The 15628-nt window shown below is 33.3% G+C and overlaps 1 protein-coding gene across 2 annotated transcripts; it reads right to left on the minus strand.

The window, feature by feature from the left end:
- Positions 1–8674: 8674 nt before the first annotated feature.
- On the minus strand, positions 8675–15281 carry LOC130946540 (uncharacterized). Of its 2 annotated transcripts, none has more exons than XM_057875315.1 (9): positions 14961–15281; positions 12982–13036; positions 12637–12904; positions 12119–12471; positions 11919–12038; positions 10260–11163; positions 9671–10129; positions 9173–9339; positions 8675–9003 (listed from the first exon to the last, which is right to left on the minus strand). In XM_057875315.1, the coding sequence occupies exons 2-9, from the start codon at positions 12991–12993 to the stop codon at positions 8824–8826; spliced, it is 2463 nt and encodes an 820-aa protein (XP_057731298.1). In that variant the 5' UTR covers positions 12994–13036; positions 14961–15281; the 3' UTR covers positions 8675–8823. The 2 variants fall into 2 exon arrangements, with proteins under 2 accessions (XP_057731298.1, XP_057731296.1); XM_057875313.1 differs by having other exon boundaries at positions 9671–10144.
- Between the last annotated feature and the right edge of the window lie 347 nt (positions 15282–15628).

Raw genomic sequence — 15628 nt, forward strand, 5'->3', positions numbered from 1 at the left:
TCCTCACCTCAACTAAAATCCTGGGAGAAAAAGCAGACCAAAAAAAAAAGAAGTTTTTTCACTAAGAAATGAGTTCTATCAACTGAATAATATCTCTAGGCATGGATGTTCAAGTAAAAAACTTTAAAACGAAACACACAGAAATGAATCAAATGATAAAAATGAAAAACGATGAGGAGAGTGTAAGATAGATGGTGGTACCTTGAATGACAAGAATAGAAGAGGAAGGTGAAAACTTTATAGGATATAGAAGCAGAAAACAGAGCAAGGGAAGCTGAGAGGGTTAGAACGGAGAAGAGAAAGGGTGTGTAAAAGACACAGTAGCATTTGGTTAGCCTTGTTCAATAAGGATTCATAGTACTATATCCGGAAAATTTCTGAGCTGTCCACTGTCTTTTGAAAGCTTGATCATTTGCTAAAGATTATTACAGACATTTTGAAGTTTGAACAAATCAAACGATGTTTTATTAATGTAAGCTGTGTTTAATAAGAGATGTTTAGTTAATTTTAACTCGATAGAAACTTTGAGTGACTAGAAATTTAATGAATGCATACTCAATTCGATTCTTGATAATTTATTCGAAAGACTACGAGACTTTTAAATAAAAAAATATCTTTTTTAGCCATTGATATTTAACTTTATGAGACTGGTTAGTTTCTGTATCAATGGTTTCTCTTAAAAATATACTCATGTGACACGTTAATCACTAATATCTTCTATTTAATTTTCATAAGCAAAAACAATTTAAAAATAAAAAATATTTCTTAATTTTTTACAATAAATTTAGCTATGTATTTGAAAAAGGTAAACAAAAAAATAAAAAATAAAAAATAAAAATAAAAACTAAACAGCTTTGATAATTATAGAAATAATAGGTGTTGGATAAGGTTAGAAAAAACATGAGAAATTTAAAGAAAAAAAGTTAAGTTTTATTTCTCATGTCACATAAACTATTCTTTAATTAGAAAATAATGTTAGTTGTTCTTTTTTTAGTTGTTTCAAATATTATAAATTATATTGCATATTTTGTATCAGATGAAAAAATATAGTATTCACATCATATTAGAGAGTTAATATAATCAATCTTTCATATTGGTTTTGTCTTTACAAAATATATAGCAAATACATTATTGTGGGTAGTAATTAATTTCATATTATTTTGTTTCTATTAGAAGTCGAAATTCCGCTGCAGACTCAACAATTGGTAATAGAGCCAATATTATATTATTCATTATATGAGTGGTAAAATTCAAGTTTAAATACAACGGCTTCTACTAGTGAAAATGTTAAAGTAGGCAAATATAAAATCGAGAAATTTAATGGAAAAAATAATTTTTTTTTCTATTGGAGGATGCAGATAAAAAAATTTGCTTATATCATAGAAATTGCACAAGGCACTACCGGAAAAAGAAAAAAAGTCAGAAGATATAAAGGATGAGGATTGGGAAGAATTAGATCTTGAAGCGCGGGGTGCGATAATCTTATGTCTTGAAAAAAATGTTGCTTTCTTGGTGTATGAAGAAGCAATTGCAGCAGGCGTCTGGTTAAGTTAGAGAATAACTTCATGACAAAGGCTCTAACTAACAGGATCTACTTAAAATCCAAAGTGTATACCTGTAAGATAGAGGAAGGCACCTCAATCCGAGAATATATTAATAAGTTTGATAAGATTATATCAAACTTAAAGGATATAGATATGAAGATTGATGATGAAGATCAGGCACTCATATTATTACTTTCATTACCGAAGTCCTATAAAAATATGGTGCATACTTTGATACTAGTAGGTGAGACTCTGACTATGGATGAGACAATGGCATCACTTTTAGAAGATAATCTACGTAAGGTTGCTACGGCCTACGAGTGTAATGTCGTCTTCAAATGGAAGATAGCATAATGATCAAACACAAAAATTGTTTACAGCTAGAGGAAGGAGTAATAAAAGAGGAAAAGGTAAGCGTGGAAAGTCTAGACTAAAATCTAAACCTCACGTGGAGAGAACATGCTTTAAATATGGTGAGTCTGGACATTTTAAAGCAAATTGTCCAAATAAAAAGATAAATTCCAAGAAACAGAATAATGATAACTCAAAAGAAAAATAAGAAGCAAGTTACGTCTCAAATGATGATGAAAATTGTTACTATATAATAGATTATTCTTACAAGATATCCGGTAAGTGGATGCTTGATTCTGGAGCCTCTCACCATTTGTGTCCAAATAGAAAATGGTTTACTACCTATCAAAGCACTAATAACAGCACAGTTTTGATGGGCAACAATCATGCTTGCAAAACTGTAGAGGTAGGTACTATAAGAATCAAGATGCATAATGGAGTTTTAAAAACCTTGAAGGATGTGAAACATATTCCTGACTTGCGAAAAAATCTTATCTCTATAGGTTTGTCAGAGAAAAATAATTACAAAATTGTTGCTGAAAATGAGATTTTAAAAGTTGTTCGTGGTTCTTTAGTAATGATGAAGGAGGTTCATCATGAATCTTTATCCGCTTTTGGGGACAACTGTTATAGGTGAGCTAGCAGTTGGAATCGGTGGAAGTAAAGACCAAACAAACTGCACGAGGATTTGGCACATGTGGCTTGGGCATATGTTAGAAAATGGTCTATCATTGCTTAGCGAAAAAAATTTGTTGAAAAATATGAAGAACCCACAAATTGAGTTTCGTGAACACTGTGTATATGGAAAGGCACACAGGATAAAGTTTTCTACAAGCAAACACAAAAGTAGAGGAATGTTAAACTACGGGCATACTGATGTTTCGGGTCCGGCTAAAGTTACTTCTAAGAGTGGTTCCAGGTACTTTATTACGTTTGTCGATGATTATTCAAGGTATGCTTGTGTTTACTTCCTCAAGCATAAGAATGAGGTATTTGATACTTTTAAGCGGTGGAGAACAATGGTTGAAAATAGAACAGGTAAAAAGCTAAAAACTCTGCGATCTGATAATGACACAGAGTATATGGATAAAGCTTTCAAGAAATTCTGTGATCAAGAAGACATTGTGAGACACTGACAGTTAGAAACATACCACAATAGAATAGAGTCGCGGAGAGATTGAATCATACACTATTTGAGAAGGCAAAGTGTATGCGCTCTAATTCTGGGTTAGGCAGAGAATGGTGGGTTGAGTCAGTTGCTACAGTGTGCTATATAGTGAATCGATCACCACATTCTTCTTTTGATGGAGACACACCTTATAAGGTGTAGTCAGAGGAACATACAAATTACGAGAAACTCAGAGTCTTTGGATGCACGGTTTACTATCATGTCAAAGATAATAAACTTGATGAAAGAGCTAAAAAGGTAATTTTTTGGGGTATCCAAGAGGGGTTCAAGACTATCACCTTTGGAGCGTAAGTGATTCTAAGCTTGTAATCAGTAAGGATATGACCTTTAATGAAAGATCTATGGTAGCTTTGTCTAAAGTTATGACGCCAAATGATGGTAATGTTGGAAAAACTATAAACACTAAAATAGTGGAGATAGAGTCTAAAAACTAACCAATAGACTCTAGTCATATTCAGGTGGAGCATCTTAATGCTATTCACGAAGATGAAGAGGACGATGAACTTGATCATGAGGAGATTCAGCGAGAAAATACACATATATTATAACAGCAACAGCAGGATTCTTTGGCATCCACTGGGCCAAAGAAAAATTACAAACTCATACAGAAACTTGGGTCAGACAAGCCTCTGAGGCATTATGGAAAATTAAATTTGGTAGAGTATGCACTCTTGGTGGAGGATGATGAGCCAGTCACCTTCAAATAAGCTATCAAGGACAAGGATAGTGAAAGATGGTTGGTTGTTATGGAAGAAAATATGTAGTCTCTTCATAAGAGCAAGACATGGGAGGTGGTCTCATTGCCCGTGAAAAAGACTGCTATTGGTTGTAAGTGGGTGTATAAAACAAAAGAAGATCCTCCTAAATCGGATGGTACAATATTCAAGACTAGGTTGGTGGCCAAGAGATTCGTAGAAAAAGAAGGAGTTGATTATAATAAGATATTTTCTCCTGTGGTGAAACACACTTTTATTCGGATGCTTTTAAGTCTTGTAGCTCATAGTGATCTTGAGTTAGAACAACTAGATGTGAAGACAATGTTCTTACATGGTAATTTAGAGGAAGAAATTTACATGTATCAACCTGAGGGTTTTAAGTTTGAGTGTAAAGAAGGCCAGGTTTGTCGCTTGGGTACTGCGAGAAAAAATTTAGGCATGGAGATTAGAAGAGAGAGAGATCAAGTCAAAATTTGTTCCTAAGCCAAAAAGGCTACATTGAACGGGTTATCGAAAGGTTTAGAATGAAAAATGTTAAGTCAATGGTGACTCTATTGGCTCCACATTTTAGGCTTTTAGGTAAACAATCTCTTACAACAGTAGAAGATAAGGCTTACATGGACAATGTACCTTACGCAAGTGTTGTAGGCAGCCTAATGTACGCTATGGTATGTACATGCCCAGACATTTCACAAGCAGTCAGTGTTGTTAGCAGGTTTATGACAAACCTGGAGAAGACACATTGGAAAGCAGTCAAGTGGATATTAAAGTACTTGAAGGGTACCATTGGCACATGTTTATGCTTTGGTCGTAAATCATCATGTCAAATTAGCGATTTTATTGATTCTGATTATGCTGGTGATCTAGACATACTACGATCTACAACTAGTTATATATCTAAAATCTATGGTGCTTCGGTTAGTTGTTGATCAATGTTACAAGCTATAATGGCACTATCTATTACAGAGGCTGAATACATGGCAATAGTAGAAGGGGTGAAGGAGGCAAGGTTGTGTGAATCTTAGTTGTGATAGCCAAAGTGCGATTCATTTGGCTAAAAATTAGGTTCATCATGCTCATACCAAACATATTGATCTTAGGTATCACTTTGTGCGTGATGTTATAGAGAAATGTGACATTTCTCTTGTGAAGGTACACACAAATGAAAACCCAGCAAACATGTTGACTAAAGTAGTATTGAAAAATAAATTTCAGCATTGCTTAGATTTGCTCAACATTATTCCTTGTTAGGCATTACATGGCGAATAAAGGAACTACGTTTGGTTTGATCCTGGTAAAGGGTACGTAGACAGTCATTGTCAAGATGATCTAACCATATACGACTATTATAATTTGTTCGTTCAAAATTTGAGTCAGTTTATTAAATTGTGACTGAGGTAGAGAATTGTAAAAATAATAGGTGTTCAATAAGATTAGGAAAACCATGAGAAATTTTAAAAAAATAGTGGAGTTTTATTTCTCATGTCACATAGACATTCTTTAATTAGAAAACAATGTTAGCCGTTCTTTCTTTAGTTGTTTCAAGCATTATAAATTACATTGCATATTTTGTTCAGATAAAAATGCGTAGTATTCACATCATATTAGAGCGTTAATATAATCAATCTTTCGTATTAGTTTTGTCTTTACAAAATATATAGCAAGTGCATCATTGTGGGTAGTGATTAATTTCATATTACTTTGTATCTATTAAAAGTCCAAATTCTGCTGAAGACTCAACAATAATTATCATTAAATGACAACGAAACTCTCAACAAAAAAGAATTTGTTAATCTTAGTTAGTTATTAATGGATAAATTAACAGTTTAACATGTCAGGTAAGCTTATTCCGTTAATATCGATAAAAAATATTGACAGAAGGACTAAATATCAGAAAACAAAAAAAGTATTTATCTCTTTAATTATTAACTATAATTTATTTATATTTTTGTATTATATATATAAATAAAAATATTATTTATATACCAAACACTCTTAACATTCGTATAAAAATATAGTTATTATTAATTAATTATATATTTAATTTTTTAATAAATAAAATATAAAAAATACATATTTAATTGTTAAAAAATTATTAATATCAAAATAATATTTATTATAAAATATATATAGTAGGATTGATATATAAATATGATTTTAAAATTTTTAATGTACTAAAAATATGTTTCAGGAAACTAAATTCTAATGAAACAAAATTGAGTATTGAAGTGTGATGGAGAAGAAGAGGTAGACTACAATAATAACAACAACGATAGTAGGGTCGAAAGCTGCAGCAACGGCAGAAAGCAACAATTGTGATGGTGACAATTTAAAAGATAGAATAATTTTGAAATATTTGACAAATGTTAAAAATAAAAGCAAATCTTATTCATAGTAATTAAAGTGTATATCTTACCTACACCTTTTTAAATATGGAAAAACCTTGTATTTGTACAAACAATAAACACTAATTATACATTTATACTTACTCAAAATAAAATTTCATCTCCGCGTGGCCGTTGAGTTTTTGTTTTTTTCTAACAGGTACTACATTAATTTCTTTGTCGTTAGCACTACGAACCTTACTTTAAATGGACAAAGTACTAGACTGTGCCCTATCCATTTCTTCACTCTTCAGGTAATGACATTTACCATTTTCTTGCCATACTCGCACTCCTAGCCAACCTAATATACCATAACTCTGCCTTCAAATAATTCACTTTACTGTCTTATTATAAAAGATATTGGAGTATTAATGCTGTTTTATTTTATTCCTAATGGCCCTTTCAAAATCAGTTTTAAAAAAATAAAATATATATGAATTACTTTTCATTTTATTAAAATTACTTTTAGGAAAAAATATTAACTAAAAAATAAAATATCATCCATTACTTAACTTTAATTTTAAGTAAACAGTTTAATTAAATTTTTTAAAAAAAATAACTTAAAAAATAAATATTTATATTAAAAATAGTTTATAAATAAATTATTTTATATTAAATTTTTTAATTTTAAAAGTATTTATTTTAAAAAATATATAATAAAAAAATTATTATAAAAAAATTATTTTTTTAACTTTTCTGTAAACTCTTAAATAAATATTATTTCTTGCGATCCCTTTTACTATCTTCGATTTTACCAATTTCGTTAGGAACAAAAAACTCATTACTATTGTTGACTTACCCTTTTCACCTCCACTAAAAAGAGATTTTCTGTCTCCAAGGAATTGCATGTATATACAATCATAATTCTTCCGTATTAAATTCTTTTAGCCCATATATGATTTCTACAAATGTTATCTATTAAGCTTTACAAAAGGTGCAAATACTTCATGGGTTTATGCAAAAAAGAAAAAAAACTTTTCTATCTAACCACAAAAAATTGGCATACCTAATTACGAATCTGACCTTCTATCAAATTGCTAATTAGTGCATTTCTATCGTTTTATAGAAAATAACCAGAGGAAGTCCTATATTACTTCAAAAGAGGAAATACTAGTGCATTGTGCATGCAAAGTTCAAGTCATAAAAGAATACATAAACAGAAAACCAGTTCTAGTTACCATATCTAAGCAGAAGGAACTAATCTCAGATCTTTAGTCAATTTAAATCAATAGAAACTTAGAGTGACTAGTAAATTTAATGTGTGGTACAATGTCACTATGAAATTGAAATTGATATAATCAATTTTTATCTTTTTATTCAAATTATTCATTTTTATTCTTATTATACCTTCTTTTGTCATGGTGGGTTTTAACCTCCACTTAGCAGAAACAAGTAAATGTTTCACTTCATACTTTCCGTCATTATCATCTTCAAGTTGTGACGCGTATAGATAGATGTGATCGCATGGCAAAATTTTTAATCCTACAATAGCGGTATAGGTTTCTATAGAAAATTGTATTTTTGACACCGTTGGAATTTATTTTGTAATTATCTTTTATTGTATTGTTAAATATAGAAAATTTGCAATAAGGTTTTTTTTTTCTTTTTTGGTAAAGGGTATTGGACCCTGTATTATTGACAGCCCATAATATATTAATTTTTTTAGAAGGCTATATGCTGAAATATCAAATGTTCCATTTTAAATTTAAAAAGAAAAAAAAAAAGCCTAATTCAGCAATCCTCTATAATCTCAGTAACTAGATCCATTAGGTTTAACATGTATTTATAGTTTTTCGGAGCTCATTTTTAGTTCCACTGAGTATTTGTGGTTACTTTAAGTGAGATGCACAAGTCCATAACAAGATGGACGAAAGTCATAAGTGTTTTCTATTTTTCGCTATGATCAAAGGATATCATCATCCTGGTGTTTTCACAAGCTGGGAAGAGACTAATAAACAAGTCACTAACTTTAGTTTCCTGGAATTTGAATGCTTCAAGTCAAGAATGTCAAAGCCCCTTTCTTCTCCCCATCCAAATTTCAGTTCAATATGCCATTGTCACCGGAGATGACCTTTCATCACTCTTTACAAGATGTCGAGACCAAGCCTCCCGCTTCGCGCCCATGACCATCACTAGAATGTTGTTGCGCATGGACGTTGTCGTGCCACCAATAGGTCCATCTCTCCAAGATGGGAAAAGCATGCAGATATTTAATAGTTATAACTATTTAATATCTTTGCCATATTTAGAAAAATATGTAATTATTATTTCTTGCAGTCGCTTTTACTATCTAAGATTTTACCAATTTCGTTAGGAACAAAAAACTCGTTACTATTGTTGACTTACGCTTTTCGCCTCCACTAAAAAGAGATTTTGTCTCCAAGGAATTGCATGTTCCCATATACACTCATAATTCTTCCGTATTAAATTTTTTAACCCCATATATGATTTCTAAAAATGTTATCTATTAAGCTTTACAAAAGGTACAAATCCTTCACAGGTTCATGCAAAACGAAAATGACTTCTCTATCTAACCACAACAATTGGCATACCTAATTACAAATCTGACCTTCCATCAAATTGCTAATTAGTTCGGCCAATTGCGGCTACTATATTTTATAAAAAAAAAAAAGCTGAGCTTACAAAAGGTATTGTAAATTATTTTTTATAGATGTCATTACAATCATTCTCTTAAGCTTTTCTACCTCTAGAATGCGATCTTGAATCTCCTTAACCAGATCTTCACATTCTTGGTTGTTCTCCGAAATGCACTGCAGAACAGTTTTGAGGCTTGCGATTTCTTGTTTTGCAGCTCTGATCTGAGCCAAGGTTCAACATGTCACTTAGCAATTAGCATGCAATGCAACCATGTAACACAAAATAATGAAATACAACTTCATGCAACATATAAAATACACAAACATATTTCACAATATTACGTTCTAATTTTCAATCTTGTTACACTTGAAAATAAAAGAAAAAACGAACCTCAATAGACTTAGTTTCCTTGCAACTGCTCTCACATGTCAATTTTGCCTTGTTCACATGTTCTCGAAAGAGATCAGCCGCTAGATTCTTCTCTGCCAAGTCATATGCACAAATGAATCTGACAGCTTCGATATACTGCTCATTCTTGATAAGATTCTCAACAAAATCTGCGTGAAAGCAAGAAGAATACATTTCATAAAAAATAACCAGAGGAGTCCTATATTACTTCAAAAGAGGATATACTAGTGCATTGTGCATGCAAAGTTCAAGTCATAAAAGAATATCATAGAGAGAAAACCAGTTCTAGTTACCATATCTAAGCAGAAGGAACTGTACAAAACTAACCTCAGATCAATTAGAAAAATGGCAGACGCAAGTATACATGAAAAGAGATCTAAAGTTCACTCCTAAAAGTATTAACTAGACTAAAATTCAATTTCATTTGAATAGCTACCCTTAATATTGGCAACTGAACAAAATAGTTTTCAATCAACATACCAGAGATTTTATCTGCAAAACCAATCATCTGGAAGACCTCAATAGCTGGCTTGTGGTGAGCAACAATTTCAAAAAGCTTTAAAACTTCATCTTCATCAAAGGAGGAAACTAGTTTATAAATTGACAAGATCATTAGGAAACTTAGAACCACCAATGAATTGTCAGTACTTAATCTCATATTAGCTTTCATATGAAGAGCAAGCTCCATTGCCTCCTCTCTAACATGAGATGCAATATCTGGTGAGATTTTCATCAGCTGCTCAAGAAGGAAGATGTGGCTATCATCTATAGCCATAGCTTGATCTCCCTTCTTACAATGTGAATCAATAGGATCCTTTATTATATCCAAAGTGACTTTTGCTGGATCCGAGAACGATCGGAGAACATCTAAAATGTCTCTATCATTTGGTTCACTTGAGAAAAGTCGAAAACTCCCTTTATCGGTAGAAGATTGATTATCTGTGTAATTTGCAACTGTAGTGCTGTGATGTTAAGATACTTAACCAAGGATACAATATACTAAGATTTTCTGCATTGGAAAGACATTCGCAACGCTGTTCAAAACAAACTATAAACAAAGACATTTTACCTTCTTGTTTTTGCTCTTTGAATGATTTTACAGATGCTTCATGCTGCATCATTTTAGCCTCAAGCTCCTTTGATTGAGCTTCAACTTGCTTCTGTTTGAATAGGATTTTCTTCAATTTGCTTTCATATTTCTTCCTGATTGATTCAACTTCCTCCAATTGGCCTTCAAATTGCTTCTCTTTTGAATAGAGTTTCATCATTCGTTCGTCAATTTGCCTCTCCTTCAACTCGATGTCTTCCATTCGTGCAGAAAATCGCTTTTCTTTCGACTCAAGCTCCTTTATCCGTCCCTCGATGCCTCTTTGCAACCTTTCATATTCTTTCTTTTTTACTTCAACATTTGAAGAATATGAACTCAATTGTCCGTGAATAGAATCAAATTGTTTCTTCTTGCATTCAAGCTTTTTCGAGAGCTCCTCAATATCTTTCTCTAGCAAGTGAAATTTCTGATTTACAGCTTCTCTCTTCTTTTGGCATTCCTCTGAATACTGACCCGACAATATCTCTTTTCCTTTCAAATGTGTTATAGAAGTCTCTTCCTCTTTCAAAGAAGGGAGTAAGTTATGTTTTGAAGCATTTTCCGACGTCTTTAATTTCTTGGCCTGCTGCACATAGTTTTGGGAACTACGCATCTTAGTACTCACGGGAATATCATCGTCATGGTCACAATCGAGCATATTTCGTTTCTGAGGTTCAGGAAGAACCTTTTGAACAGAGCTATCATTTTTACCGATGGATGTTGCAAAACTTGAATTCAGAGCTATGCGTGATGACAAAGGAATATTGTCATTACTATCAGACTCTTCCATTCCAGAACTCACTGGATAATCATCATCTGAATCACCTAGAGACCTTTTCCTTATCTGAAAGAAGCTTAGTCTCTCTCTCTTAGGCCGTGTTTGAAACTACATACAGAGCAGAAATACAAAGTAAGGTAACAAAGGACAAAAACAAAAACGAAATTGTATTTTGTATCATATTCAGTTATAATTTATAAACTTATAATAGCATAGACAAGAAAAAATGCGGATGTATCATTTTTCATATTTTTTATGACTCTATCTCTCTATTTGTATTTTAATCACTCTAAACACACAAGCCAAACACTACCATAATGACACTTATTTAACTTGCAATAGGGAACTTCACAGACCAGTGACAGTTTACATGCAAAACCCTCAGACAAAAAACCGGAAAAAAAAAAAAAAAAAAAAAAAACAGAAAGTTCTATAGCAATGATATGGTCCGAAACCAAAGACAAATGGCATGCAAAAAACTTAAATTTATTTATGGTCTTTATCAAACTTCATAGTACATACAGAACTAATGCATGAAAAAATAAATAATGCATGATATATATATATATATATATATATATAAGGAAAATTATAGGGGGCCAACTCCTAAACCAGCCAACTTAAACCACTATTTAATAATTAATTTTAAAATTTTTAAAAAATCAGAATTTGAATAATTAGAATTAGTTAGGTTTTGAATAATTAGGATTAGGTCAAGGAAATTCCTAAACGCATTCTCTCACAGAACGCACAGTGCACCGCCTAATATCAAAGAAACATCCACCAAACAAGAAGAAGCATCCTAGTAATTTAGTAAGAAAGTTCCAAGTACAATAAAAAGAAACACCCATTTAAGTAACTACCTCGTCAAGAACATTTATTGCCTTCTTCTCGAGCTCCTCAGCAGTCCATGCAGAAATCCATGGCTCCGGTTCTTGACAATGCTCTAACTGGCCATGTTTCAGCCGTTGGAAGTACAATACCTGGAGAGAGACAAACACAAATTATGGTTGCAACGTAAAAGTTGGGTACAGTTAAATAATTGATATATAACATAACATACCAACAAGGCGAACATGCAACCTTCGCATGTCTTGTTCTTTTTAAGTTGGTACTTTTTTATTGCTTGTTTCAACCAGTTGAAAATTTTCATTGGCCAAATGAATCTTCTTGGATTGGAAACATCCAGAATTGGGGGAATGTGCCATGCCGAGATTGCTGGTTGGGTTGTGGGGCACAAGAACATTTTCAGGACAACTAATATGAAATGTCTTCTAAACTCCATCCTGTCCGCTTCACTTTCCATTGAGCATTCGTATATGAACTTGCGAAGTTCGGTCTGTGTTCTTCTATGGAACTGATTTTTCACTGCCACATGAGCTGCATTCTTGTCGTTAAAAGAGGGGAAGTCGTCGCCTACATCATGCAGATTTGTCAGCTCAGAAACATGAAAATTGATAGACGAAATATATATAGTTTCGATAAGATAGAAATATGGAAATTGAACGAATTGGCCCAAAGAAGTCTACTTAATATAAAATGTAAAGTAATGTTGTATAACATATGCAAATCGGTACTAACCACCAGAAGGGAGTCCGAAAACACGCCCAATTAAATCGGCGTTAATTGAAATGTTGGCAGCATCCAGCTGCAATGTATTTCTATCAAGGTTGTAGGACCTTGCCAACGCCACCATGATGTCCTGCTTCACAGGCCACTTTGGGATGTGCCTCAAGAATCCGAAGCCTATAGCTTCTATTTCCGCTAACTTCGCATCGGAATGGGTCTTTTCTAGATGGCGCATCATATCATTAATATAACAGGGTGAGCACCTTGACTCTAACAATTTCTGTAAACATTGGAAGTGATAGTAAGAAGCAACCACAATCATGATGGAATACAAGCATACCATAGTAAATGTAGTACCTTTTTGCCCATATTGTTAGGAGTTACAGCAACACAACACAAGTGCGGTTATAATCTGTAAACATCCGATAATGGTAAGAGACCACATTATATTTAAGAAAAAAATCGAAAGGCGGAAACCAAAGACACAGTGTATCACTAAAAGAAACATCCAGGACCCAAAAGCATTTAGTAGTCGATCTTGAGAATCAACTGAGAGTTACCAAAAGATACACTTATAGCAAAACAGAAACATCCACTTATAAAAAAAATCCTCTTATTCGTATAGAAGGATCTACTTACTTCAAGAGAAACATCCAATTTAATTAAAAAAAATTCACATATTCATAGAAAATGACCAATAGTATTACTAAAAAAATCCAATATATACTGAAAGAAGCATCCATTAATCCAACTAGAGAACCATCATAGAGTTACCAAAAAGATCCAACTCTCTTAATGCTACAATTTTAAATGACTACATTCAAATCCAACTTCATTTGAACAAAATTAAACTAACTTATAACTAACCTTTTTTTTATCAAAACTCACAAACCACATAAAAAACCTCTACCAACATGAACAAGAATGAGGCTTCTATGGTGGGGAAAGTATTTTCTGGTCCTTGAAGGACCTGAATACTTTTTGAATTGTAGAAAAATTTAGGATTGTTTTGAAATTATGTATTCATACCCAACAATGGCTCAACTACCTATTCAAAATCCAAACAAAGCCCATGGAGAGCCCAAGCTAGCGGGAGCGGGTCCTCTCCCGTGCCAATAAAAATTGACACCCTCCAGTGCAAAATCTCAGCCATCTCAGCCTTTAATTAATTTAAAGGGTGATAATTATAGTTGTTTTACAACATCGTTTTATTTAACCAACAAATTATCTTTGCCTTCTCTTCAGTTATGTTAAACCTTTCTTCTACCAGGCCTTTCTTCTTCCTTGTACGTTTCATCTCTACAGACTACAGGCCATCAAACTTTATGTTCATGATGCCGCTATGCTTCCGACCTTAGTTTTTTTGCTTGACCCTCCTTCTTCACACAACTCCATCTCTTCGAGCTCGATGTTGATGTCGATGATGCCACTGTCATGTTCGACCTCATATAAAATTGATTTTTTATTCACACTTTTTCGCTTAGACAACAAATCGTAACACCTTCCCATCTATTCAAGTGGTCAATGCACCTAAGCTATTGATATTGATGAACGAGACTAACATCTAGTTCTAGGAACTAATAACTTGTGTATGTCTTGGAGAAAATGTGTGACCAAGATGAGGTATGGCGATGATGAAATGCAAATGGTTTGGCATGAAGCTCCTTATGCTAACTAAAAAAACCTTTCAATTTTTAATAATATTTTACGATGGAGCAATAATGGCAAACAAGAACCAATTTATGAACAAGAGCATCCTCATTCAAGACTTGAATCTAGAACTCACGATCAAACGGAAGTGGAGTTAACTAAGGGCATATAATGGAAGCCATGGAGCTTGTTCTCGGTGCTGGGATTCAAGTTCCTTTTTTTTTTTTTGGTCATGTGGGATTCAAGTTCAACACATCGAGAGAGATGATTAGTATCGGGTTTGGGTTTGGGTTCAGGCGGGTTGGTGTTGCGGGTTCCGATACGGTTTTCGCGCTAAGCCCAAGACAAAAAAATCCAAACAAAGCCACTGTAAACATCTGCCACATCCTCGTTCATTTACTTAATTATTTGGGCACCTAACTGAATTTTGAAAAGTTTTGGGTGCACACGGCAGAAAAAAAAAAGCCTACGTACGGCAGCAATGAGAGCCACAATTTTGGGATATTCCATATTGAAACTCTAAGAATCACTTTCTACTTTCTTCACCAAAAACAATTCCTTATAAGAAACATCTAGTAATTTAATAAAATAAAAAAACAACTTATATGAACCACTATACCCAGTATCAGGACCATGGAACAGAGAAGATACATTCATTGAACCGTAAACCATAAACATCTACTAACCTTTTTAGAGACCACTGAGGTAAATGAAGAGCAGCGGTGCGCGACCGAAGAGGAGGAGACACGACGACGCGACTTGGAAGCAGAGGCGGAGGAAACGCGGCTCGATAGAAGGATAGAGGTGGCGGCGTGAGGTCGCGGGTTTTTTAAGAGGAGGAGTCGGCGCGGCGACGTTGACGTGCGTCGGAAACGGCAGCGGCGCTGAGATGCGCTGTTGACGGGACGGCGTGCTCTCGGGGGGCGGCGGCGGCGCTGAGATGCGTTGTCGACGACGGAGACGGCGTGTGAAGGAGGATGAGCCACGTGGCTGTGGTGAAAAGAGGGAGAAAGTGAACGGCGCGCGGTTGTGGTGAAGAAGGGAAAGGTGAAATGGCAGAAAGTAAAATGTGAATTAGGGTATCATGATTTTTTAATTGCAGTGAAATTTGGGATGCAGCTCAATAAAAATTTAAGTGAACTATTAGCATATAAAATTTGAATTTTTTAAATTTTAAATTTTATTTTAAAAAATAAAATATATTTTTTATTATTTATTTTATAAATAAAATTAAAAAATATAAAAAAATTATTTAAAAATAAAAGATTATATTTTATTTTTTAAAATAAAAATTTAAAATTAAAAAAATTTAAATTTAACTACGTGTGTTTATTTTTAGAATGACAAGTTGACA

The sequence above is a fragment of the Arachis stenosperma genome, chromosome 8, assembly GCF_014773155.1.
Source record: "Arachis stenosperma cultivar V10309 chromosome 8, arast.V10309.gnm1.PFL2, whole genome shotgun sequence".
Lineage (NCBI taxonomy): Eukaryota > Viridiplantae > Streptophyta > Magnoliopsida > Fabales > Fabaceae > Arachis > Arachis stenosperma.